Here is a 24,111-nt window from a genome sequence, read left to right as displayed (position 1 = left end):
TGTTGGTGTTTTAAGCATATAAGGAAAACCCAATGTCTCCCAAGCTGACTGTGCAGGATGCCCAAAGCTGTGTCCTCTGTCCAAAAGATTACAGTTGTGCCTTTTCCTTGGATTTCTGTGTTGGTAAATTTGATTAACATAGTTCTATTGGGGGTGGTTGTGCTTTACATTGATGAGTAAAGGGTGATATGCTACATTTTTCTTATCAACAATGGAAAATAAATAGTATGAGCCTAAGTATATCCACAGCCGCTTGTAGCTTATTCCTCTTTGTCAGCATTGTTTTAAGGAGTGATATCTCCCCGTTCACGAGCTATGAAAACTAGCATTTGCTGGCTCTTTTTGGAGTGAAAAAAAACTATACATATGCCCTGTTGGATATCCCAACAAAGTCGTGTTCTTTAGTTCTGGTTGTGGTCGTACTCTCCGCTCATTGGATGACTTATCACACCTGGATGGCTTTGTCTATATGCAGCACAAAGTGAGATTGTGACTCATATTTGGGAGGGGCTGCAGTGAAACTCCTGTCATCTCAAGCCAATTTCTTCAGAAATCAAGTGGGAGTAACCTCGCCTTTACCCAACTTAGCCAAAACTCTTCTTCCCACTCAGCCACAGAAACCCCAGGAAGGGTGCTGCTGCCTGCAGCCATTCCTAACTTTGTGGCTCTTCCAACAGTGATGCCTTCCTGCACATTCCTTGGCTTGCAGTGGCAAAACATAGAGGGGTGGCTTTGACAAAACGTGCAACTCTAGCCATGCCCCACACTGTGAGCAGGGGCGGATCTCGGGGGTGGTGATGGCGCAGTGGATGTGACACATGCCTTTTTGTATGGGAGTGTGTAGGTTTGATTCCCACTGCAAGACACTTAACCCCTAGCTGCTCCAGAGCATAGGTAACTCTCTTTGGATAAAATGGTCTGCTAAATGACATGTAATGTAATAATAAAATATACAGTGGACAAGGGGGCCAGCTAGGCCATTATAAGTCAGCTAGTTAATTGTAAGTTTTTGTGGATAAAAAAATGACAAGTTAAAATAAAATTTCCCACCCCCCACTGTAGGGCCTTTCACAAACGCTAACAGTTTGTTTTGTTTTGTCATAGTCTTGATATGAACTCTAACAAAAAAAAAAAACGTGATTTATATTTTTCCTTGAATAGTCCCGGCCTACTGGCATGTTTGAATTCATAATATTTCCAGAGGGGTCGCCATTATGGTAGCGTCATGTTACAACACAGTTCACAGTGCCTGCTGAGACAAATCATTTGTATGTGATTAGTTAAGGAGTAGGCTACTATAAAATCCACTTCCTTTCACATGGCAATAAAGCTGCACAAATTAAAACAGGCAACACCCTTAACTATCAAACTGGGAAAACAACAAATACAATGGGATTAAGACATGGGCTTGTCTAAACATAACTGTTGTGTGCAATTAATAAATCCTTTGTTTGTTAGGCTACTTACAGTGGTGCTCATAAATTTACATGCCCATGCTTAAGTTGACTAAAAAGAGGAATAAAAAAAATCATGTTTTGGAAATTTATCTTAATGCCTTAATTAAAAAATGAGGTATAATCCAACCTTGAAGGACATCAATTTTCTTTGTGAAAGACTAATGCATTGTAAATAAATTCCTTAAAAGAGAGTGGACCAATCTCTGTGTGATGAAGGCTGTGCGATGATGTGGGGCTATTTTTATTCCAAAGGCCAAGGGAACTTCATCAGGATGCATAGTATCCTGATCCATGAAATAACTGGCCTCAAAAATCTGCCAGCCTCTCTGGGAATTTAACATAGGGGTATGTATACTTATGCCCCCTGTATTTTAAGGAAGAACATTTATTTATTTACAATACATTATTCATTCACAAAGAAAATTGGTGTCCTTAAAGGTTGGATTTTACCTCATTTTTTAATTAAGGCATTAAGATAAATTTCCAAAACATGATTTTTTTTTTGTATTCCTCTTTTTAGTGAATTTAAGCATGGGGATGTAAACTTATGAGCACAACTGTATTAGCTACAGGGCCCTACAATGTAATGTAAGACAAGGATAACCAGAGCTTTTCACATCTTGACTTTTGCAGGCCAAAGTAGCTGGAAAGAATAGCTGAAGCGTAACAGTAGGGCTATTGCCAGCCAAGAAAATTCTGAGTAGTGCACAGGAGGAAGCGGAGGGAAATGAAGAAGAAGGCAGTAATCTGGAGAAACCAAGCAGGTCAGAGCAGGAGAAGACTACAGAAGGAGATGCAGAAATAAGTGAAAGAGAAAAGGGAATGGAAGAATTGACTGAGGGGTGAAGAGGAGATTCAGAGAGAGGCAGAAAGTGATCGGGAGGAGGCAGATGAAGATGACAGGGAGGAAGAGACCTGCACTTCCCCCTGGGTTATATGGTTTGTTTATATTCTCCTTCCATATAAATCACAGTACAGAAGCAAAACATGTCATGTTGCTCAGTGAGGTCTAGACCACACTGTATAATTCACAAAGACCCAACAATTCCCCCAAGAGCAAGAATTTGGTGCAACAGTGGCGAGGAAAACTTCCTTTCGGCCAGAAACCTCAGACAGACCCAGGCTCTTGGTGGGCAGCCATCCGCTGCTGCCGGTTGGAACACAGATATAGAGAATTGTGATTCATAACAATAGGCTCAACTTAGTTAAGCCAAGTTGGTTGGTCAGTTGTATGAAAAGGCAGTACACAAATAGTAAGAGTGCTTTTGAAGACACTCAGTAAAGTGACACAAGGATGCTATTAGTTTAGTCCTTTGACTCCATCCACTCCAGTCATCCATAGCTCCCTGGAGGCATTTGAGGTAATGAGATCCTTCTGTGCTCCTTCTGCGTCACTCCCACTGTCTGACCTCTCTGCTACTGCACAGCTGTAATTGAAGGCTTAGGAGAATGTGCCGTTCCATGCAACGCTTATAGCACAATACAGTCAGCATTTCTTTTCCCTGTTACACGTGTTATTTTTCTAAGCACAGCTATTCATGCAATTCACCACATTTACACCACTAAGTCATTCAATCAACTTTGTTGTAAGGCAGCTGGGTTTTTAAATGTTAAGTTCAAGTGAAACTGAAACCTTATCAACTGTTATCAACTTATTTTTCCCATGACGCTAATTTATTTCTGTTGATAGACCTACTTTCTCCTTAAAAATATTCTACAGTGTGTGTGTGTGTAGGGTCAGAAAATTAGGCCAGGTCCACACGTACCAAAACAATCTTTTTTTCCTTGTCTTCCCTGGCATTGTTTCAAAGGTCCCATGGCATGAAAATTTGCCTTTGAGGTTTTTTAACATTAATGTGCGTTCCCCCAACCTGCCGATGTTTCCCCAGTGGTTAGAACATGCAATAGGTGTAAACCGAGTCTTGGGTATCCTGTTCTGCCTTTTATGAAAATTAAAGCTCAGATGGGCCGATCTGGAACCTTGCCCCTTATGAGGTCATAAGGAGCCTCCCCTTTCTCTGCTTTGCCTGCCCAGAGAATTTTGCCCACCCATGAGAGAGGGACATCATTGCTTTCAAACGAGCAAAGTGGCAGTTGGTCAAGGCCACACCTACACACTCAGCCTTGCCCCCCCTCTCTCCCCCTCAATAGCTACAGACACAAAAATGGCACATCCTAAGAAAGGCTAATTGTGGGACTGGCTCTAGTGGCTGTAATTCTGCAACTAGGCTGAATTTTAGGGAAAATACTTCAGATATGGTATTAGGGGACCACTAAGGTCTATATTAAACATCCAAAAAGCACCCTGTCATGGGACCTTTCAAGATTATTTGCATCTAAACAGAACCATTTGTAAATGACTCAACATGCTACTTCATATTCCAGGGCTATAGATGGTGCTGTTTCTACTACAGAAATTCACCTTCAAACGGAGAAGAAGAGGCCGAGTATGCACATAAAGCTTGCAAGCAATGTACAAACAAACAGTATATTTTGCCCTAGTAACTCTAATATCAATATCTCTCCTGTGGGAAAAAATTATGTAGACCGCCATTGTTGTTGTTGTTATGAGACGTTGTCGCGGCTTAAGAGGTTGTAGGCTAGAGATCAAGGGGTGTGGCGATGACATCATCGATACACGCAAGTATGCGGCTTCGCCGTCCAAACAAGGACGCAAGGGTGGCCTTTTAGAATTTTTTCACCCTGGGACCAGGTTTCAAAAAAGTGCGTTTTCAGGCAGTGTGTTTACAGGATTCGTTTGGATGAACAACCAAAACTATGCATGTGCATTTACACCAGAAAGCGTTTCCGTGTGGATGGCCCCTAACAAGACAATTTTTGCCTGCCAGCCTTCCAAAAGAAAGCACAATAAAAATAAATAACTAATCATTAACCCTTGACTGACAATCAGGAAGCGGAGTCTCAGTTCACCTGTCCGGGAGGCTCTGACACACTTTCCGCACGGGCAGCTGTAGGCTTGTACCGGTGTTGATGTTTTGGGCATTGTTGGCCACATACAGCCACTTTCCTGAAACCACTTGCGGGACTGACACAAGTCCAAAGCTGCAGGTGGCGTGTATGTCCGAGCTCGTCTCCAACGCCTCAACCTGCAGGTTGTCAGTTGTGTCTTTGCCTGGCGTACTTTCGGAAAGGCCAATAACTCGCCGGTCTTCATTGGTAGAGTTTCATGTGTCTTGTAGCTCTCCACAAGCAGATAAAAGAGAAGCATAAAAAGCAACTTGCTGGTTCAAAGTTATGGGGAATAACTATGGAGATATAACTATTTTAACCTAACTAGAGGAAACCAGCACACATAGCTCAGTGCCCGTGAACCAGCCCCGGTTCTGATGTTTGTGCCTCGATCAGGGGCAGCGATAGGGGCATTCATACTATCTAATTCCTAACATGCTTGTGTTTTGGCGTGGGAGGTAACCCAAGTTTGATTGCCTCTGAGCAATGCTGCTGGGGCACTTAGGGGTTAAGTGCTTGGCTCCAGGTCAACTTATCAGTAGTTTTTTGGGGAATGAGAGATTGTCACTAAACGTCTTGTCACCTCACCCCTCTTGTAATAGCACTGTTGGTTGCCACCAAGACTTGTGCCTGAGCTGTGTTGTTTGGCTCTGGCTGGATGCTTTAGTGTATGTAAGTGTGTGTGAGGGTGTGTGGACAGGTTGTGTTTGAAAACACTCACTGGTCCTCTGTTTGTGCCAGAGCCAAGCAGCTGTTGGCTTATGCCGACAAACCGACTCCTCCCTGCCTGCACACGCAGTGTCACCCAGAGTCTGCACTAAATAAGTAGATACTTGAAGCAAAATGAATCCACTAGATTATCATTCTCATATCTTTTAAACTGTAATATGTTTCTGTTGGAACGCATTGGCCTTAGTGCTCCCCTAATACCATATCTGAAGTCTCTTTCCCTAAATTCAGCCTCAATGCAGAATTACAGCCACTAGGCCCAGTCTCACAGTGAGCTTTTCTTAGGATGTGCCATTTCTGTGTCTGTAGCTATTAAGGAGGAGAGGGGGGGGGGGCAAGGTGTGGTGTGGGGGTGTAGATGACCAACTACCACTTTGCTCGTTTAAAAGCCATGATGTCTCTCTCTCATGGGTGGGCCAAATTCTCTAGGCGGTCAAAGCAGAGAAAGAGGAGGTAACCATGCTCCTTATGACCTTGCAAGAGAAAGACATTAAAATCAAGCCAGCTCCTATTTACATAATCTTTTTCCACTCTGTTTGCTTCTGTTGGAGACCTTGAAAACAACATGCAGAGATGAGAGCATGACATGCAACAAGGAGTTGGAATGCTATTATAGCCACATCATTTGAAATATCCTAACACAAGAATTAAATATTGCTGAGGATGAAGTAACAGTCTGCACATTGGCTCGCCCAGGGAATTTTAATAATCCCCTCAATCTAAAAGCTTGTCTAATGTCGTACTAATGCACCATGGTATTGGAACATCAAATCAGCCAGTATAATAATTGCTGTTTTGTGTTCCAGTAAAAGCTGTGTGGGATTTTGTAGTCTTATCTGTCTCCTGCTATGGACCACAAACTGTGGTCCACAGTACAAAGTAGACTACTTCTTAAGTCAGTACTACTGTATTTCTTGGCCTCCTTGGAATAATGCTGGGTATTTGACAGTACATTACGTGCATTGTATTGTTCAGCAGAATTATATCGTAAACATATAAACATACTGCGGTATAATTTCCATAAGACTTGCTCCATTGATTGACGAAGACAGATATTTTGAAACACTGACTGTATAGAGATTTCGTCATCGAGCTAACGGACAAAAGGACTAATAAAACTACAAACAAGATTTTGAAAAAAAAATGTAAAGTCACTTTTTGTGTTAATGTTTGAGTCAACTTTTAATTTGAGCCATATCTTGGCAATACAGAGTCTGTTTATATTACCAATGGGCTGATTATACCTCGAGTAGTCAGTTGAGATAAACCATGGATGGAGTATAATTAAGGTTACGTTACACATGCCAAATTTCTTTTGATTAAATGGTTTCTAGACTTAAGACATACATTGTCATCATAGTCTAGAGTATGCCATGAAAAAACTGCAACTATACAGTGTACACACACGCACACACACAGACACACATACACACAACCTCCCATTTGTCCTATGGTATTGGGTAATAGATATTATGTAATTCCATTGTCAATGTTGAGTGTAGATCACTGCTGTCAAGGCCCTGTTAACCTTAATTTACATTTGATGGGGAACATTACCTCACCCTGTTGTACAAACATTCATCACCTAACATTGAGAATGTAAAATATGTCTACAGACATGAATATATATATATATACACACACACACACACACACACACACAATTGTTGTCAAAGAGATTTTTGTCTGAAAGTCAAAGTTCCACTACATTTAACATCATTTTACTCTATGATTAGTCAACTTTCTCCACGTGTTTACTATGAGTAAATCAGCTACAATTACACAGTAAATTAGAAAGATATCTAAAATAAATAAATCATCTACACACGGAAGTACAACATTACAGTTAAAGATTCAGCTGTTCGTCTTAGTGAGTTCACAGGGAAATTTGCATGTCCTATTTTATTTTAGTACCTCATTCCCCCACTAGAACTAATCGCAATCACAGAAATAGAGGAGACATCACATTCATGTGTTTTCGTTAGAGTGTTGCAGGTCAGTCATCAACGCTGACAGAAAAAGGGTGTGGTGGTGATATGGTGTGTCATACACACACAGAATAATTGGTTTTACAGGTCAAACTATTACAGCACTACAGGGATTTTCCTACAGCTTGCAGTGTTGCTCCTTCCTGGTGGGGCCTCCTTTGTCGGTGCTTCCTAAAGATAACAAAGAATGTATTTAATGAGGACGACCATCGTGGAATAGGTTTCCCTCTAATTCCTGGCAATTACATGTGGGGAAAACTTAATCCTGGCTTCTCTAGCATCAAAGGGCCTCTCTCATAAGCACTTTAGGCTAGTGTTTAAACTAGAGCTAGGCAATATATCAATATTCTATCGATAGGAGGTGATATGAGACTAGATATTGTCTTAGATCTTGGATATTGTAATATGTGTTGTTCTTTACCCATTTAGTCATTATATCCACATTACTGATGAATAGTCATCAAAAATCTCATTTTGCAAATGTTTTGTGACAGCACCATTAGTCGACACTAAAATATTGTTGCGGTATCGATATTGAGGTTTTTGGTAAAAAAAAAATCATGATTTGATCATGATTGGATTTTCTCCATATCGCCCAGCCCTAAACCCATGTATTTATACATTGCAGTATTAACCTTATTGATGGTACACATATTTGCTTCTGGTGTTTAAAGGAATTTCATCCTCTTAATAAAATTATGGTTGACAGTGAAGCTCAAGCAGTGCAGTTATATGGGTGCATGTACAGTGTAAAACAACACTTCTTATGACAGTAGGTTTTAGAAAACGGGCCCCAGATGGCCCTGCCAGGAGCTGGGCCTTATGGTAGTCTGGAAAATTACCATCATCAGGCTGATCTGAAACTGCCACCCGTTGCAGCAATATTGTTTAGGTTTGTAAACAGTGCCCTGCTTGCAGATGTTGAGGTTTCTTTTTGAATGGCAGTGCTGGTAGTAAGCTGGCTGGCGTACTCAGGGATAATTATGGTTTTCTTATTGGTTGTGGTGGTTGGTGGAAAGGGCTGGGCATGCAGAGGGCCCCTAGTGCTCCACTGTTACAGGATGGAGCTAGTCCAGTTATGAAACCTGAAATGGGGATGTGGCTGGCTTCGCCAACTGGAAACAATGTACTCTCTCATTGTATCACATTCTTTCCATCCAGTTTTTCTTCTCAAATTTTGTTTCCAACTTAGGTCTTTTGGAGAAAAAAAAATGTAACTAAAGGAAAAAAAATATTCCATGAAGCCCATATTTTAATGGGTATAATTGTACATTAAATTTGTTTTACAAAATTGTTAAACAAAACATACTGAGGAACGTAGCTGGGGAAAAAAGCTACAATAATAAGGTTAAACATTTTATTGTGTTTGTCTGAAACAACACAACAGCAAGTCAAAGGTCCAGAGATGTACAATAAGTTTGGTCCGCTGCTCATTATAGAGGACATCTACTGACTTCAACATAAGTCACTGCAATAAAATCCTTTTTACTAGCTAGGGTTGTATCTGTCAGAGAGAATTCACTTTCAAGTTGTTTACTGCTTCGTGAGGCCTCTTGCTTCCGAATGATGTTGTATCATGTTTTTTTTTTTTTTACCATAACTGGTTTCATTGAATAAGACAAACACCTTCTAAACCTCATCTAATGTTAAACGACTGTGCTGACATTATGCTAGGGATGACTCAAGTGACTGAAGGATAACAAATTTCCTTTGTGAGTGTGCAGGTGTTGTCAAACCCAAACAGCACATGAGAAGGAAATGGCGTAGACTAATTCAATGAATGCTATTTCAATATTGGATTTGCCCCATGGCTGATATGTTTAGATCTAAATTCTATGCATCTTTAAATCAATAAACCCCTCTTTGGACTGCAGTTTGTGTCAAGCAACTAAATTGATGGTTTCAATTGTGCTGGTGCGAATCAGCTCTAGTTGGTGGAAGTAAATGTGAAACACTTGAGCATTAATGGCCAGCTTCCGAGCATGTGGTGCTCTTGCTTGCACTTCCTTTATTTATTATAAGCAATGGCATTTGAAGCTTAAATCCGTATTGAGATAGCATCCTGTTAATATAGTTATGTTTCAGCAGCTCCTTCTGGTGAATGTGGCTAATTCAATACCAGTAGACAGTACTTGCAGGAGAGGAGGGGAGATGGGAACGGACAGCAGGCCTAATCTAATCTGCCTTGTGCATTGCAGTACATACATCAGTCATCTGTTTATTGAAAGGCTTTGTGTATAGTAAAGACTCTATGCTGACTGGAATAGGATTTGTCCCATGCACCTATACTGAAAATAACGCAGGGTAATTTAGTCACTGATTATATCATGGCAAGTATTACTATTTGTAATGTGATATACATTCATAATAGCATTTTATTGCAATTCATCAAATGCCCATCTTTTGAATCCCCTTCATAGCTTACATAATTGAACATGTTGCGTGTCTGACTATACAATATGCTAAATGTTTCAAAGAATGTTCAAAGTATGGATGTGCTTCAATCATTGAAACAACAACTATTTTCCAAGGCAGACCACACCTTTTCAGACCCTACAAGAACAGCTCCCCTTCAAATGATCAGTAAATCAACAAGGCAAATACATAACCATGTTAAACATAAAGAATTTACTCTGCTGTAGAAAGATTTGTTTAAAAGACACTACCCCAAAACAGTGTTGCCCTCTATAACATCTTAACCTTTGCAACATTGTGAAACTTCTAAGGCCACATCTAGTAGTTTTTCAATGTGTATTTATATTAAACTACCCAATAATAACTTTCTTAAACATATCTGTTCCAACTATTTGAAATACATGATGAAAGTCCTAAAAGTTGTAAATAAATTGCTGCTGATGACTAATTGCACACTGACTTAGGGGAGAAGGGTGTACGATCCTGGGGTATAAACTGGTTTGAGTGATGTGTTTCCTGGGATGGTCAATATGACAGAACAGACATTTAACTGACCAAATCAGTATACAAACAAAGAGAGGCCCAACAAATGAACCCACATGTGGGCGAGCGAGATGGCACTTAGGGTATTGAAACTGAAATTATCTTTATTTATATTCACGGTAAGTCTGTGTTTTCTATGGTTTTGCATAGAAGTGTAGGAAGTATGAAAGAAGAAAGTACATTGCAGAATGGAGTCTTTGTTAATGGTGACAACCCGATATTAACCTGTCTCAAATAAGTCGGTGTGTGTGTGTGTGTGTGTGTGTGTGTGGTTTTTGTTCAGTATGCATGTTAACATGTAAAGATTAAGACACCAAAAAGCATATTTCAGTGGTTTGTTTTATTTGAATGCTTGACCAAAGCCAGCTATACAGCTGATTCCTTTGGTTTAGCTGACCTTTACCCGCATCACCTCGTAACCCCAGGTCTGTGGAGCATGGGCTGAGAAATGTGCGTCGCTGTTTTCTTTTACAGAAGTCACCCTTTTGTCCCCGTTTTGTCCAAGCTCATTGACTGACAACACAAAGACGGACATAAAAGCGGAGTGATTTGCTTCGGCAAGAAACCTGGCTGTTTGCTCTCCATGAAAAGGCTTTGACTTTGGAAATAGGTTTGGTGGAGATCTGACCAGATCTTTAGATAAAATTGGTTTATTACCCCTTGTCAATACTTTGCATGAAGAAAATAGATTAAATGTTTCCAGGCAGCATTCAGCCACAACATATTCAGAGTAAATGACAGTCTCCAATGAGAAACTCTCAAATCATCTCTCCTTTAATCAGTCTTGGGGGGGGGGGGTGTTATTAGGACATTTCATGCAGAAAGAAACATTTCATGCAGAAAGTCAGCAGTGTAACCTCATAGCCAGTGTTTCATTTGAAATCTAATATGCTAAAGTAAATGGAATAAAAACAATATAAATGTCCTAACATGCAAATACTTTGGGACAGCCGTGTATCTAGCTGCTTGACAGATCTCCAATGGTGTTGATTCCTGTTCGGCATCTGGCATTGCCTGGTGTCTTTAAAGGTGCCCAGCAGATACCTACTTCTGCCTTGTTTCCCTGGAAGCTAAACCTATCACGCTGCTGCTCAACAGACTGCTTGTGAACACACCCGGCTATCACAGATGAATATAGTGTAAATAGCCATTGTGATCAAAAAGCCCCATATAAACTCTTGATGTATAAAAGTCAACAGTGCCCATGTGCAGTTGCAGTACGCATTTCATATTGTCATGTCTTTGTTGGACCCCTATGATAGTTGTGAATAGAGAGTATACACAAATATTGGCTTAAGCCTTAATTACTCCTAGTAAACAGGGTACATAATAAAAATACAAAAAAGAACTCAGAGAAAAATATTAATATATGAAGTAAAAGAACTTGCTGTAATTTATTGGTCTGCTCCAGTATACTATATACAGACAAAAATGGAAACAATGAAATACATTGTTTCCATTTTTGTCCTTGACTACATTTACATGCATTTAATGTTTTTGCCCTTATTCCGAAAAAGACAATATTCTGACCAAGCTTTTTACATGGCAAATGAGAGTGAATATTCTACTAATATTCCCGTTTACTAGCGGTGCATAACATGATTTATTTCAGAGTTTACCAGCGGTGGCGGACTTGGACGTGCGAACACAGCGACCCGTTTTCAGTCCTTCAACCAGCTTCTCAATAAGGTTGGCAAAGAGATGTGTGCACATATATAAAAAAAAAAAAACTGTATACAAGTCTTTGATAATGTTTACAAACAGCTGTGTTTCTCCTTCTTATCGAGTCTGCAGCCTTGCAAACTGTTGGCTGGTTGATTTGTGTACAGTAACCATAGCAACGCACAGAGCTGACCATACGCCTGTGGTAAAAAGCCTGATTGAGACGCAGATTCTGAATGCACTGCATACATGTTCAAAGACCGCTTCTCAAACCTGAACAATACCGGAATATCCCACATATCTTAATTGGATAATGCCATATTCAGAAAAAGGCCTTATTCGGAATATCTAACCGGACTATGTGTACATGACCTGTAATAAATTTGGTTATATATTGTCATATTCTGAATAATAGTGGGATGTTGGAGTGCATGTAAACATAGTCGTTGTCACGCTGTTTTTTTTCTGAATCTGTCACAGAGACTCAAGCCGCTCCCAGTCTCTGTTACACTCACCTCCTCTTTTCTTTCACACTTTCCTGCATCTCAGCAGCAAGCACACAGTGACGTTAGTTGGTTTTGAATGGCTGCTGTTCCAGGATTCAGTGACGCTAGTTTACAAGGCTGCTATGTGATTTTTTTTCAATGGCCAAGCTTTCATAGTAAAAGACCTGGCACTCAATGCAGCACAGTTTTGACTATTTATCCAAAGCTTGCTGAGAGACTCTGCTTTATTGAAGCGTACATCCCTATCTGTTCTCCCAGCTCAGTGCTACGGCACAACCACGTTTTTTTGTGCTTTTTTGCCATGGCAACTATAGAGTTGGAGCATAAAAAGCCCGTTCAAGGCCAGGAGCGTTCACATCTGGTAAATGTGAGTTCCTGCAGTGCCAAATTGTCGTCTAAAGACTAGACAAACCCTTTTAAATGCTGAAGTCCCTGGGTCATCTGACCTGGATTGTCAAGTTAAACATATTTTATTCCCCTTTCAACTTTCTTTCGTTGTTGGATTTAGTCTTTGAGGAAAAATGGAGCCTGTAGCCTCTAGGCATAATGGCTTTGGTCCATGATTGCACAGCTTGTTTCCTGGTCGTGTTCAGTCTTGTCACTAATTGGCTAGTCTCGCATTGCCAGACCTATCTCCACGGTAAGGTCTGGTTCCTCCACACATACATTCCAGGATAGGAGGGGAAAAAAAGTTCAGGGTTGTGTGCATTTCTTTAAACCAATCACACTTGTCTTGGGTGGCACTAAGCTCCAGAAACGGCAACGATGGCTCTGCAAATTAGTTTCGGGAAATAACTTGTTTTGTTGAAACATTTGCACCCTGCTAAAGCAAACAAAGTTAAAGTTAACACAATTAAATAACCAGCTATTTAAATTGATACAGATAAGCTTGATACATTGTTTAATGTAATTTTCTCTTACCAGTGTATTGCTGTGTGCATTTCATCCACCGCAATCCTCTTAATGGCCCCAAAACGTCCCAGTTAGATGGCAAATGCCACAAACATATTCTTTGTAAATCTTTACAATTATTGAACAAAAGAACCAAGGAGGCCTGCCTGTTGCATGACCCAAATTCTCTTTAAAACTTGCCATCAGCATGTAGCCTGTTAGCTCCGGGTTTGTTGTCATTTCCTGAATCAACGAGTTTGAGAACGGCGACACAGAGAGAGCGGAAGGCAGCCGACGGAACATTCAACAATTATGTGAGGCAATTATCCTGAAAAGATACTGTTGTTGATCTACACTACTTACCGCTGATCAGTGTGCTAGACACGAGAGCCATCACACTAAAAGAAACAGCTGATGGTTCCTTTTTCTTCTTCTTTGTTTAGTTTCTTCTAAGTAGAAAGGTAGATTAGCAGATAGAAAAGAGAAGTCCCATCCTGTGGTGGTCCACTGAATAGTTGGACCCTTGTTCAGTCTAAGACACATGCTGTCTGGGCTGTCTCTGTTGTGGTTTTAACTGATTTGTGTGCATGAGCTTAACTATAACTATCTTTATTTTTTTCTAGAACTCAATAATTGTATTGCTTGTTTTGCTTTCAAGTGTTGCCACTGCCATACATACATGTGATCATAAATATATATATGGTTGACATTTTTATTCCTGCTTTCTCTACCAGTTATGACGTTTATAGGAACATGCTTAATAATATACGTAAGCACTGCATACGTTCCCAGGTTTAAGATCTAGGCTAGACGTGGCATTTAGTAGATAGTATGGGGAGTAAATGATTTCCCCAGTGTAAACAACCAGTACCCATCTTCTCAGGGGTCTCTTCTTACAGACCAACTGGTTTTTATTAATGCAGGAGGAGGACACGATCCCTCACCAGCGCTATGTGCTTTGTTTTACCTCTCTGCTCTCCTTCCCTTGCTTTTACTACCCTCAGACTACTGGTGGTGGTGTATCATCTGAGGCTGGGTGCCAGCTGGATGCTTTTCTCTCCAGCAGCAGTGAAAGAGAAAGTCAAAAGGGGTTGTAAACTCATGACACTGCTTACTGTGGCAATGCATTTTATCACTACAAGATGGGAGCATGGCGGCTGACTTTTTATGCAAAGGACAAGACATACGCATAGTTGTCTGTGTGTATATAATGTCCTTTTTTTTTTCTCCGGTTTTTTTTTTTTTTTTTTTTATGGCACGCAGCATCTGTTGTAGACTGCGACTTGCAGTTGCTATGTGAGGGACAAACATGAACCAGTACCATACACACACTGCACTCTAGGATAGTGATATTAGCAACTGGAGGAAATGAGGTTTCTATTGACACTGGTGCGAAGTTTCAAGTCTCCTACTCTCTCCCAAATATATATGTTTGTGTGTGTGTGTGTGTGTGTGTGTGTGTGTGTATGTAATGTGTGTTTTTATATAGATAGATAGATAGATAGATATATAGGGAGAGAGAGCTTTTACTAGCAAGAACTGAATAGCTGCATGCAAATTCCCCCCTCTAGTTTTTGAGCAAAATAATGAAAGAAATTTAAAAGTTAACATTTTCAGAGGAATTGCAGTCTGATTTTATTTATCAACATAATGCAGCCCTTACCTTCTCAGCGCTGCTCCTGCCTTTAGTCTCGTACTGTGGTGTCTACAGACTATATGTTGTGATTATTGGGACTTCTTGCTGCTCCAAAGAGCTTTATATGTTTAAAGAGGTATCTAGATTGTATGTTTTGACAGAGCCTATATGGCATCCTTTTTCAGACTTGGTGTGAATATAACATGTTCCCTCATTCAGCAGACATATTGTTGTTAGATAGAGAGAGGATAATTTGTCCATATTGCATGAATTAGTGCCACCACAGATGTTCAAAGGTTGTTGTCAAATTGATCAACCTTCAATTTACTCATCCCTCAATACAGCTATGGATTGTATGTATACACACCGTAAGTCACAAGTCCACTTCTCTTTGGTTTGTGTGCCTGCTGTCTCCTTTTATTACTGTAACCTTGGCTATGTGGCTTCTATCTTCTATCTTGTTTGTTAGTTTGGCTGTGGGAAAATGTAAGTGCTTGTGTAGTTTGTCGCTCTATTGAAGTTCATTCCATGATGATGTATTGTTTAGTAAATTGCTACAAAGCAACTGCTCTCATTACCAGTTAGGCTCATCATTTTGGCTGCTGTTATAAATGTTCTGGCCAAATGGAGACAGGACTTTCTGGGATGTGAAAATTCCAGAGTTCAGGTATATGAATAAACATGTGTTCATTGAGAAAGCCAGGTATTTTTGTCTCACTCTTCACAATATTCCAAGTGAGTCATTGGTGTTAGTGATTACATTCTGCCCTTTTCAGAAGTTACAGCCAGGTTCCTTTTCAGATTTGTTTAGCAAAATCTTCTGTTGTAAATTTAATTATTGCAATGTTATAATAACATATTTTGATAATTTTAAAGTGTGCCACCAAACTTTTGGTAAAACATTTCTTTTTTTCTCCCCATCCCCTCCTTCCATGTGCCTCCCAAGGAGTGGAGCTGCCAACCTCACCGCTCCATTACATCCCGGTGGGATCGCTGATGACCTTTTTGTTGCTGTCCTCACCAGCTCCTGTTTTTCTCCTGCTCTTCCTCTTTATTCCTCTCCTCCCCTTTCTTAAACTCTCTTCCCTTCCTCCTCTGTGTCTCCCAGCCCCTGGCTTATTACTCAAACCCACTGAAGGGAGCAACACAGTAGCTGGCAAAGGATGAATCGGGTCTGCCTGCCAACACCAGACAGAGGATAGAAGATACAAAAGGACTAGTGAAGGGGATAGAGACAGAGTGAGACAGAGAGGACAGCTAATGAAGAGAGCTACAGCGGCGCTGTCCAAGAAGCAATAACAACGTTCAAGATGCCACGCCGAAGGAAAAGTTTCACCTGAGCGCCATGAGTTAGCAAGGGGCCCCTAACAGATCTAGAACTGGAGTGGACTTTTTGTTAACAAACTTCTGCCCCCCCCACACACACACACACACACAAACAAACACATATAAAAAAAGTTGTGGAGATACACCCTCCTGCTCTCGGGGGCTTGTTAACACCTGATATGCCTCTGTAAGAAGTGTGAGCCATGCCAGCCAAGGGGAAGTACCTGTTGAACGACCAGGAGCTGAAAAATGAGGCGCTATACCGCAAATTCTCTTGCATCAGCCAGTATCAGCCACTGGTGCTCCTGCTGTGCCTCTCCATGCTCTTCTGTGGAATCCTCCTCATCCTCTTCTTTGCCTTTCAACTGGTGAGTCTTTGCATCTATACTATGCGTGTTAAAAACTTAAAGAAATGTTGCTTTGTTTGCATATTTGCCATTGGTCTTGGTTATGGTTTAATATCAGTATTTTAGATTATTGATCGCATTCATATGTTTAAGTGCCTTTATTTCAAGTATTTTTGCCCACAAATAGACCTGGGCAATATATTGATATTATATCGATGTCGTAATATGAGACTAGATATCGTCTAAGATTTTGGATATTGTTATATCGTAATATGGCATAAGTGATTGGTGTTTAAGGCTGCATTACAGTAAATTGTCATTTTCTGAACTTACCAGACTGTTCTATTTGCATTAACCTACTTAGTCATTATTTCTACATTACTAATGAGTATTCATCAAAAATCTCATTGTATAAATATTTTGTCAATGTTACAATATTTTTATGGTATCAATACCAAGGTTTTCAGTAAAAAAAAATATTCAGATATTTGATTTTCTACTTATCGCCCAGTCCTTCTCACAAGCCACTGTATTTCAAGATTAATGGAATGTTTTCCTAACTGTGTAAAGAGCATATTTAACTATAACACAGAACATGTGAATCAGACTGAACTTTATAAACAATACCCCATTAATCAGAAGTCATTGAGGCAGTGGAGGGGTTGGCATTGATAACACATACATTCTGGTTACTTCAACAAAGATTCATTAAACATTACAAATTGCACATTTTTTTTAAATTGAGAAAATTAGATTTTTCTAGAGAAAAAGATTATCAAGATTATCAAGGTATTTCCCGTTTTCTCTGACCACTTCAACAAAACTGACTGAGGTAGAGGGCTCAAAATGGCATATGCAATGGTATGCAGTGACAGATTTTTCTGACCTTCATATGCACTTTGTCTGCTTTAGTATTGTTGTGCCCTTTTAGTACATATGGTGCAAGGAATGGGAGGAAGCATTCAGTCAGCACATGATCACTTAAATGTAACTGTAATACACAGTAATTCAACAACAATGTAGGCTACTGCGAGTATACACCTTTTCCAACCACTCTGTCTTACCGGGTTAGAGTAAGTTCAGAATTCAAGTAACTTCACTGGTGTAATTCCATCTTAGAACAAGGCAGGTGCCTCTGATGTTAACACAATGCTTCTTACTGTGGCGTTGAATACAGGTTGGCTCTAATGCACAGTACAGTGGCTAGTAGATTATGAAACTAATAACACATTAGTAACACAATTCAGGTGTTTTTTCAGGACTATACATCAGCAGCTGCATCCAAATTAATGCTAACATGGTGCAGTATATGTTTTGGTAACTTATAAATTGACTTACAATGCGGGGGGGGGGGGTTCCCTCATTGTATTGCAAGCCTGATTGCCCACTGGGCCTAAGCCACTGGGAGTTATTTTCTGATGTATTCTTTTAGAAAATCAATCGATCCATACACAAATAAAAACTCTTTTTTTCTCCCTCAAACTACTTAAATAAACCACTTAACCCCCCCTTCACTCCCAGTGTAGCTGCTCATAAATGTGAATGAGTGAGTGATTGTGTAACTGTTTGAATGTGAAGGAGGGCATTGCTGAAATAGAACCAAAAATACAGGTAGCATTTTTCAGTTGCTTTGCTTGGATTAGAAAAGGCTGCATGTTAGTAATGCATTTATTAAAAAACATCTGGGGGCATGTTTGATATTGCAAATAATACTTAATTAATAAATTAAATAAATAATCGTACTGCCTTTCTCTACAGAGAGGGGCAGGGGTCAGGGTGGACTACAGAACAAAAGCCCTGGAGTTGGTAGCACTCAAAAATACTTCAACAGAAGAAATGACTGCTGACATTGGGTCTATTTACTGAAGCACCATCTCCCTCCCTGCTGAATATGCACTACCCTGCTGCGCTAGAAAATCTAAATCTATCTGAAAATATGTTTGTTTGAAAACTGAATAGGAAAAAAAAAAGGAATCAAGAGAGGACAAAGACGTACAATTTTGGTGAAACAATGTTGCTTTCAAAGTGCAAAGAGCGTAATTGTGGTTCTGACTGTGACAGGAAAAGGCAGGTATTCATTGACTTGGCATGTGGTTGATTTTGGCATGAGGTAGCATGTCACTCAGTCCAGCGGTTCAAATAGTGAACTGAAAGCTTCTGTCACCGGAGATTAAATTACTGTACTCTCTTGGAAAAAACATCTTAACCTTCCCTCCATTGTGTTGCTGCTGACTCTGGCACACTCCCTTTTTTCTCGTTATTGCAATTGTACTCTTACGCAGTCCTTGAAATCGGCCCATCCCTGGGTCTTGCTCACATGCGCTCGCACACACACGCAGCGAATTAGATCGTTAATTGTAGCATTAAATATGCAAATTAACTTACTCACCCTATCATCCATCCCTGGACATACCATCACTCACTCCTATTCTTCTTCTCCTCTTTCTTCTTCGCTTTCTTCCCTCACACACAGTTGCCAGGGATACAGAAGAGTTGAGAGAAAATGCTGGGATGGAGCTTGTGTAATTCTGTTGTTGAATGCAAAGGAGGGGGCAGGGTGCCTGTTAGGGGGTGGCTACCGGTGTCAAAAAGTTACTGTTAACTTATATAACTTCTCTAGTCGGCATTGGATGAAGAGCAATGCTGAGAGGAAAACTCTAGATGTTCCAAGTGCCACTCGTTGCACCAGTCTTAGGCCCTGATTGGATAGAGATGGTATTAAGCAGCCTGTTGTTTGGGTTCTTAAAATTTATATCCAAATACAATAGGTCGATATGGTTCCAAGAGGATTCCAGGAGTGAGAGTGAGAGAGGGAGAGAGAGAGAGAGATTTCCCAAATATGAAGACCCAAGAATCTAATATTTTCCAAAGATTTTAATAAACATACTACTACTACACTACCTACACTGAGGACAAAAAGCTTCCTTTTTTATTAGGAGTAAAACAAAGCAAGGCATGGCTAGCAGCTAAATATGTCTTCTCCTTCCACAATACAAGACAAAATAAATAGAGAATATGCATATATTATCATTTTTATTTTACGATTCTTTTATGTATTTGAATTTTTTTAATATTGTTTCAACTGTCTAATCAGCATATTCATATGCCACAACTGTACATAGAAAAACTTCAGCTCATGAAAAATGAGCTGTACATTCAGAATTTTGTTCAGTGTATTTAGTCATTTCACACCTTTTCAGCCACTGCGACTTTGACCCGTTTTTTTGTCGTCTTTAATGGCCTAAAATCTGTGCCTATTTATTCTAAAATAATCTTATACTAGTGATGGTCCGATTAGGGCTGCACAATTAATCGAATTTTAATCACGATTTAGGCTTCCAACAATCAAATTTGCGTGATCGAGCAATATTTTACATTTTTTTTAGACATGCATTACATGACCCATTTCTTCTGTAAAGCAGTGCCTGTGTTTGGATCTCCCCTCTTACTCTCTGTGCAGCCCCGCCCCCTGACACCGTGGCAACAGCGCAGGTTCACACTTTTGACAAGTTTTTTTTAATTTATTTTGCATTTTAGCCTTTTTAATCCAATTGTTACTGTAGCTAACGTTTGCTACTGTGTAACGTGTTATTAGTGTTTACTTTCGCAACATGGAGCGATGTTTCTGTTGCCTCTAATTTTTGGAGCATCAGAAAGCAACGCAGACATTTAAGTGGCACCGTAGTAAGGTATCGAAATCCCCGTTGATATTTTTTCCAGTAGATAACAGGCATACATCGTACAACTTCAACATAAGAGGAATGTAGCACAATATGGATGTGAAAGCAGTTAGCAATGGCCTTTTTTACAATAAAATTAGTTTTGGTTAAAATCAACAATTAATTGTGATAATTAATGGAGATATCAATATTGATCAAAGTAATCGTGATTGTCATTTTGGACATAATCATGCAGCCCTAGGTCCGTTGACTCTTTGTGAAACATGAATAAACTTAAACGCCACAGAACTTTCTTTTATTATCCAGTTTGGCAGTAAGTTATTATGGGAAAAAAAACTACTTTTAACGTAGCTTTTTTTTTGTTTTATTTTATTTTTGTTTTGTTTTACGTGATATCTGATCGGCGCATAAACTCCACTACTTACCGATACCAGAGTTTTTAGGCAGTATCAGAGGCGATGCTGGTATCGGAACGTCTCTGTATTATACACACCTTATTTTTTCACTTAACGGTTTAGTCATAAATAAAGTGTAAATGTAAATGTGCTGTATTTATATAGCGCTTTTCCAGTCTTAACAACTGCTCAAAGCGCTTTCACATCTACAGGAAACATTCACCATTCACACACATTCATACACTGTGGGCGGGGCTGCCGTACAGGATCAGTGTCTTGCCCAAGGTAACTTTGACAATGACTGCAGGGACGGGGATCGAACCACCAACCTTGGTTGGCAGGCAACCGCTCTACCACTGAGCCACAGCCACCCGTTAGTGTTTAAATCTGTCACCTGGTGACATTACTGCAGGAATATATCCTACTGGCAGAAACATTATAGGAACAAGAGGAGCATTTGCACAATTAGTTTAGGTGTGCCATGTGTTCAAAATGATAACATATAGTATGTGTTTACGGGGTTTTAGCTCCTCTTCATATAGAATGATTGTTCTTTTTCCGCCTACAAAAAAGGTTTTTGTCAAGACTCACAGCCACATAGCGAGTTGAAAGTGCTTTAGTTGAGATCTGGCCTTTTCCAATGCTGCCATGGTAACCAGAAAGCTCTACATACAATGAAGAGATGGCCTTCTCTGAGCAGAGGTCTATTAACACTGACTTTTTTCATCTGTCTCACTCTTGAGTTCTCTTTTAACCCCTTGTTTTCTCTCGTGCTCTCCCTGTAACACCCACTCACTCTCTCACTTACAGAAAGACTCACATGTGTATGCTTAGACTAACATAGTTTATAATATTTACAATCACAAAACACACACACAGATTTATATTCACACAAACACATATGCAAACATGCTTACACACACGTTCAAATGAATATGATCTTTTTCCCTCAGGCTCGCTTTTCACTGTACAGTAACTCAATCAGTAAGATGGTGGCCTGGAGCAAATATGGGATATGACCCAGAGACAGGTTTTAAAGAAAAACTCCTACATAAGCCTTGATGCAGATGAATATCAATGGCCCTCAGGAGCCTCTTATACTCGTCTAAAACCTCAGGTTTAATCAGTCAGAAACACAAGCAATAAACCACTGAGTTACAAAGAGCTTAGTATCAATAATGCCAGTCCATTATTTGATAATTTTAACTGTTATAAAATGTGTCTTTATTTTTCTCTCCCTGGCTGCTGGAGCAGAGCGCAGTGGAACACTGTGCCTTTGTGAGCGTGGTGAGCAGCAGCCTGTGTGTGTTTCTAGCAGTGTTCGTGCTGGTTTGTACAGAGATGCTCTCACAGCGATGGAGGCGTCTCCTGGGCCTGATTGTATGGGCCACACACCTCACCATGGGCCACACCTTCATCTTCAGCGGCCCCATCATCCTGCCTTGGGACCAGGTAACCTCACCTTCCAGCCAGATTCAAATTTAGCTTATTTTAGTTGTTGCAATTGACTTTTATGATATAATCCGTCCACGCATTCCTGCAGACATGAAAATCTTACAGGACAAATCACAGTCTACACAGATGTGAAGAATTTTCACAACTATTTAATAATTTGTTTTCTGATTAGGTCTAAACTGTAAATCTTAAAAGCACAATATTAAAGTACAACACACAGAGGAAATGTGACTGGATGTTCTGCTCAGGATGCCAAATTACTTCTCTGTAGCTACATATTAAATAGTTGTATACTGCAATGTTTACAGTATGTTCTGAGTACAGCCCCTTTACATGTTTCCCATCTAGTATTTGGATGACAGATCATTTACTATTATTCAATACTTTTTTCATGTGCAAGTCTATAATTTTGTATTTGCCGATAATAGGTCTATAGTAATGTTATACTGTAGGTATTCCTTATAACTCGTATCCCAAAATACAGGCATACAAAAACGTATACCTTTTTTTATATTTCAAGTATTCTCCAAATTTTGTGAGATGTTTGACCACACTTTTAATGCACCAGATGACTTAAAATAAGTGACTAAAGGCAGCATTTAGTAGAATTAGATTTTTTCATAGCATAACAGATGACTTCTTGAAATAATTGAACCTTTATGTTTCCAGGTGCCTTTCTTCCTCTTCATCATCTTCACAGTGTACACCATGCTACCATTCCAGTTGTGGTACGCTGTGGTGTTGAGCGTCATCTCTTCACTGTCCCACATCATGGTTCTCACAGTGCGCCTCACCATTTACGACAATAAGCCCACCACTTACCTTGCCAACCAGGTAAAACCAGTTGGAAAAATCTATCCCATTATGATGCAGAAATGCTTCTGTAATGCTAATGTATCAGTCTGCAACTGTGCGTTGAAGAATTTAAGCCAATAATAATGTTTAAGGCCAATGCTATCTATTCAATGAAGTTGAATTGAATTCAGTTGTTTTGTGTAAATAGTCTTTATCATTAAGATTAACCAAAAAATGACCAGCACTTAGACATAATATAATGTTTGGCCAAGGTCAGAGGCATAATGCTTTTATTTTTCCTTTTTAAAGTAAAGGAACTAACAAAGTAAATGAGTCATTTCTAAAGTTCCCCTCCAGCATCGACATAGGAGGGGTTCAGGTGTATGCATGTGTTTCCATTTGAGCTCTAACATCTGCTGTGTCTGTTTCTGTAGCTGCTGTCCAATGCAGTGGTGTTTCTGTGTGGCAGTGTGGTGGGAGCCTTCCATAATGTACTGATGGAGAAAACCCTAAGGCAGACCTTTCAAGACACCTTGAGGTGCCTGAGCATGCGGATGAAGCTGGAGATTGAAAAAAGACAACAAGTTAGTGTAACCACATTGCCAATCAAAGATTAGTTTATAACGAGTCACACAAGGAATAGCTACGCTTTGTCTGAAGAAATGGTCAATTAATATGAAAGCATGTAGGTATGTTACCATAGCCTTTCAGTTGGCTCACTATGTTAGTTTAGGAATACTAGTAATAATAAATAGTCAATAAATGCATTTTAAAGAAAATGGTAAGCAAGGTAAAGCACCATGACCAACACATGCATTAAAGGTATAATATATAGTTACTTTTGTTGGTTGGTGTTTTTAAACTAAGCATTTAAAGTTGTCCCCAAAGATAGAGGGAGAGAGAGAGCTAGAGTGAATGAAGAGAAGGAGCACCCTTTTAGCGAGAACAAAGCTGTAAATCAGAGGAATAAAACATTATTTTCTGATTGTTTCAGATCAGTTACACACCCACAACTCAATATCAAGGTTTTGCATTGTTGGATTCTTTGTGAATGCAGAGCTTCATTCTGCTGCTGCATGTATCAGTAAACAGACTCGATTGACCGCACACAGCAGAGGTCTCCTCTGGGTGCCTTGTGCGTCTTTATCAGACGCTGAGGGTCGTGACAGAGTGTTGCGATTGGGAATGAGAATGGGCCCAAAGGCTCTTTGCTGATGCCTATGAATTTCCACCACACACCAAAAAAAGTAGGAGAGAAAATATAGGCAGGGGGCAGGGTCTCTGCAGATACCGTCACCACCACACACTTCTAGTGG

At 39.9% G+C, this 24,111-nt stretch overlaps 1 protein-coding gene across 5 annotated transcripts in view; it reads left to right on the top strand.

The window, feature by feature from the left end:
• The window catches only part of adcy7 (adenylate cyclase 7), a 59,861-nt gene that overhangs the window by 9,388 nt on the left and 26,362 nt on the right, over positions 1–24,111 (top strand). For 2 of the 5 annotated variants that reach the window (XM_034879805.1, XM_034879815.1), the window contains exons 2-5: positions 15,744–16,491; positions 21,800–21,997; positions 22,670–22,834; positions 23,230–23,379. In XM_034879805.1, the coding sequence (XP_034735696.1) occupies positions 16,327–16,491; positions 21,800–21,997; positions 22,670–22,834; positions 23,230–23,379 (678 nt within the window). In that variant the 5' untranslated portion in view covers positions 15,744–16,326. Of the gene's footprint in view, positions 1–15,743; positions 16,492–21,799; positions 21,998–22,669; positions 22,835–23,227; positions 23,380–24,111 lie in introns of those variants that run through there. The other 3 variants (XM_034879827.1, XM_034879798.1, XM_034879821.1) reach the window with 2 other exon arrangements.

The sequence above is a fragment of the Etheostoma cragini genome, chromosome 1, assembly GCF_013103735.1.
Source record: "Etheostoma cragini isolate CJK2018 chromosome 1, CSU_Ecrag_1.0, whole genome shotgun sequence".
NCBI classification, from domain to species: Eukaryota; Metazoa; Chordata; class Actinopteri; order Perciformes; family Percidae; genus Etheostoma; species Etheostoma cragini.
This window is presented reverse-complemented; position numbering and strand designations above follow the sequence as displayed.